The sequence below is a fragment of the Strongylocentrotus purpuratus genome, unplaced genomic scaffold, assembly GCF_000002235.5.
Source record: "Strongylocentrotus purpuratus isolate Spur 01 unplaced genomic scaffold, Spur_5.0 spur5_contig_395, whole genome shotgun sequence".
In the NCBI taxonomy this organism is placed as follows: domain Eukaryota; kingdom Metazoa; phylum Echinodermata; class Echinoidea; order Camarodonta; family Strongylocentrotidae; genus Strongylocentrotus; species Strongylocentrotus purpuratus.
The window spans coordinates 1-4,358 of NW_022145057.1; the positions used below are offsets into that span (position 1 = coordinate 1).

Here is a 4,358-nt window from a genome sequence, read left to right on the forward strand (position 1 = left end):
TAGGCAATTGAAGTGCTAAATAATAATATTATTTTGTACAGAAGGCCAAGGGCGTTGTTTGCTTCGTGCCATGTCGCCCATTAGAACATAAGCCTTGCAATGTACTTACAGCACAATAAGGTGCGGAAGGTCCAAGAAACCATGCTTAGGTATCTCCTTCAAGGCATTCTCGGCAAGGTTTCTGAAAATGAACATTGTGCATTCAAGGCTTTATTATAGGCCGCTATCAGCGTATATTGTATATTAATGCGCCAATTCCTTCATCAACTGAATCATTTCGGGATGAAAGTTCAAGAGAAATGTTTAAGCACAAACATTTACTGTGGCCCTGGACCGACATTTTAATATTGACTTTTTTAATATGAACCTTTTAACTTCTTAATATTGACGTTGTATCTTCGCAATATGCACGTTGCACGTAGCTTAATATCGCATTGTGGAAGTTGTTCCTTCTTAATTATATGTGAATGTTCCAACTTTGTTAATGTTCACGTTCGATCTTGTCAATGTACACCATTGATCATGCTTGATGTCAACGTTGCACCTTGCTTCTTCGCAATATGAACCATGTACCTTCACATTGTGAACATTTGACTTGCATCTTGTTAAAATCATTGTTGAACTGTCCTCCTTCGCAATGTGAATCATGCATTCTAAAAAGTACGAAGTCCCTGTCAAGCCCTATAGTTAAACAACCAGTTATGATGACAGCTGTTTCAGGTCACTTAACCTGGGTCTACCTTGTAGTGATTTTTATCATGAATGAAGGGTTTCTGATTTATTTCACATATCTTTTATAATTCATGTTCAGGCTATATAATGAGCGCTGTTTCACTAGAAGAGATATGTTCAATTCATGAGACTAATTAATTTCTTGACGGTATACTCTCCGTCAATTACAACAAAGCAAAAACAGTGTTCTGTGATCACGTTAAGAAGGCTTTTATCATAATACTTTACATCCTTCAAGCCCTATTCAGATTTTTTTGTTGTTTTTAATCATAGATACGAGAGATTTCCGTCGAGATCCACGTATTTAATTAGTATAAGAGTAAATCTTAAAATTAATGTGGCCTGACGTTGCGAACTTAGCAAGTTCTTCTTCAGAGGCTAAAACAGAAATGACAGAGGTACATACATTAACATGGGGGTGCACACAAACATGCAGGGCTGAAAGAAGAAACACAAAAGGAGGATTAGGTGGGAAAGGTGTGGAAAGATGCAGGGGAGGGTGGAGGGGAGAACAAAGAAACAAAGGGAGATGGCAAACCACAAGGGGTCTGGTGTAAACAGGGGAGGGACCAGAAAGGGGAAGGATCAAAGGTCACAGGGAGTGGTAACGGACAAAAGAGTGTGAGAGTGAAGGGATGATGCGGGGGGGGGGGGACAGTATTGAGGTGGAAAGGGATGAAAGATGGGGAAGATGGGTAAACACAAACAAGGAAGACCAGATGGATTATCTGAAACAGAGGACAATGGAGGAGAAAAGGATAAATCATTTCCAAGTTGGATGTTGAGACCATGTGGTTGAATAGTTCGAAGACGATTCATCCACACCTTCTCTCTGCTGAGGCGAACTGAGTCCTTGCGATGGCCAAGAGATTCAATGCCCTGCAAAATCATATCAGAAATGGAGTGGTTAGGCAGGTTGAAGTGATGACCAACAGGGGTGTCTAGTTTCTTGGTGTTGACCGTTGACCGGTGGGCATAGAAACGCTTCTTGAGCGTATTCTTAGTCTCACCTACATACATGCTGCACTCCACAGACCCTGCAAGAAATGAGATATATGACATTAGAGGTGTTACAAGTGATGTTACCAATGGTTCTGTGGGTAGTGACAGAAGAGTGGCCAGAAAAGGAGTCAGACTCCTGGATATGAATCTGGCAGACAACACATCTGGAACTGCACTTGAAAGTACCATGCTGGGTGGGAGGGGATGCATCTAAGGATGGGACTTCAGCTCGAACAATCAAGTCCCGTAGATTTCGAGGACGCCTGTAAGCCAATGTGGGGCCGTTGGGGATGGCGCGGGCAAGGCGATCTGAAGTATGGAGGATATGATGATTGTCATTAGTGATTTTGCGGAGGGAAGGGAGATTGGGGTGAAACGTGGTAACCAAGGGAATCATGGGTTTGGCCATGGCATCAGGGGCCTTTCCCGTGAGAGCTAGATTTCTGGGGATAATTTTAGCTCTGGCAATGGCACGATGAACTTGGCGAGAGCTGTGACCCCTGGCCACCAAGTTGTTCCTCAGTATCTGTGTATGGCGGGAGAAATCGGAATCATTAGAACAAATTCTTCTGAGTCTGAGTGCCCGGCTAAACGCTATGCCAGTTTTGCAGTGCCTGGGGTGACAGCTGGAGGAGTGGAGGTACTGGTGGGTGTCTGTGGGTTTGGAATACAGGTCAGTGGTTAGTGAGTTGCCTTGCTTGCGGACGGTGACATCCAGAAAGTGGGTTTGGTGAGCCGAGAACTCCGATGTGAATTTGATGGTTCTGTGGAAGGAATTGATGTGGTTAGTGAAGGTCAAGAGACTGTCCTCATCCCTGGTCCAGATGAAGAAAACATCATCAATATATCTCCACCAGATCCAAGGGCGACATGGGGCCGAGGCAAGAATGCGTTCTTCGAGGTCACCCATGAAGAGGCAAGCCGTCGACGGGGCAATGCGAGTGCCCATTGCAGTGCCGTGTACCTGTAGATAGTGTTCACCAAGGAAGGAAAAATTGTTCTTCGTTAGTATAAGTCTCATGAGGGTGCCTACATCACTGATGGGAGGAGTCGTGTGTCCTGCCTTGGCCAGAGCCAAGGAGCAAGCACGAACACCCTCCTCATGTGGGATGTTGGTGTACAGAGATGAGACGTCGAAAGTCCCAATGATGGCTGTGCTGGGAATCTGGTCCTTGATTCCTTCAAGCTTGCGTAGGAAGTCTGGGGTGTCGTGAATGTATGACGAAATCTGTGGGACAAGGGGTTTGAGAAAACTGTCAATGAACAGGGAGATGCGTTCCGTGGGTGAGCCATTACCGGAGATGATGGGTCTACCGGGGTTGCCAGCCTTGTGAATCTTGGGTAGAAGGTAAAATCTGGCAGTCCTACAATCACAGGGAGAAAGAAATTTGTGAGCTTTCTTCGACAACTGGTCACGTGATCGCATATAGTATAAGAGTATGATCTAAAGATGTAATTGAAAGGAACATATGCGGTGGTACCGTTACGAAGTAATATCCACGTCTTACAAAGCATGACAACAATAGTAAGGGCATACATTGATATTTATTACTTCGGGGAAATATCGGGGATTTCACCAACGGTCATATTCTCGTCAGTTACTGTAAAAACGATAGCGCGCGGGGCACAGGTGGCTTCGGTCAATTATTTAATTGTTTATTCAGTGCATACACCCGCAACATACTCGAGCTTGTCTATAGGGCTAGACGTTTTTATGGTTGAATGCGCGATTACCGCGCTGCAGCGATAACCCGCGCACCCGCGCGAGAGAGCGCCGCATCACGACCGCACCGTTGCGCGAATCACGTGTTGCCGGGGCACCCTATACGAAGTTGTTTGCTTGGAGTTCATGCATGCATGACTGGTAGTCAGCCAATTGCGAATATTCTTCATGTTGCGGTCAGGCGCGGATATCTGGGGGGGGGGGGGGGATATTTAGGGTTCGACTTAGCAATAGCCCGTAAACGAAATGCTCGTCAAAACAGCGGGTACCTCATACTATTTGGTGAGGAACCCTGTTGGCGAGTCAAAAATTATTGGGATATGGCAAAGATGAAAGTACAGGAAGAAAGAAATCATTACATTCAGAAAGCAAAACCGGTATAAATGTGTGTGTAGTAAACGGTTGAAATGATTAGATCAGGTTATTTGAAACTATGACAAATCTGCTTCAGGATCCATGTTTTTACATGTATGCCCAACCTTGGGTTATGGTTAGCCTGAACGTGAATTTTAAAAGATGAGTGAAATAAAACAGAGAGCCTTGGGTCATGATAACAATCAATACAAGATAGACGCCCAGGTTAAGTGACATTGAACAGCCGTCAGATTGAAACGCCATCATAACTGGTTGTCTAACTATAGGGCTTGGCAAGGACTTCGTACATTGCGAAGGAGGACGGTTCAACAATGATATTAACAAGATGCATAACATTATTCACTTGCATAACAGTGCAAATTTGCTGACAAGATCGAACGTGAATATTAACAAGTTGGAACATTCACATTAAGAAGGAACAACTTCCAAAATGCGATATTAAGCCACGTGTGGCAACGTGCATATTGCGAAGGTACAACGTCAATATTAAGAGGTTACAAAGCTCACATTAAAAGGTCAATATTAA

General features: G+C 44.3%; 1 protein-coding gene across 1 annotated transcript; it reads right to left on the reverse strand.

Moving 5' to 3' along the window:
- Positions 1–1,557: 1,557 nt before the first annotated feature.
- On the reverse strand, positions 1,558–3,098 carry LOC115924431 (the record flags this gene model as incomplete). The annotated part of the gene is made up of 2 exons (XM_030986511.1): positions 1,558–1,769; positions 1,921–3,098. Coding segments are annotated over 2 exons (1,390 nt in total), but the record flags the coding sequence as incomplete, so codon positions are not given.
- Positions 3,099–4,358: the final 1,260 nt, after the last annotated feature.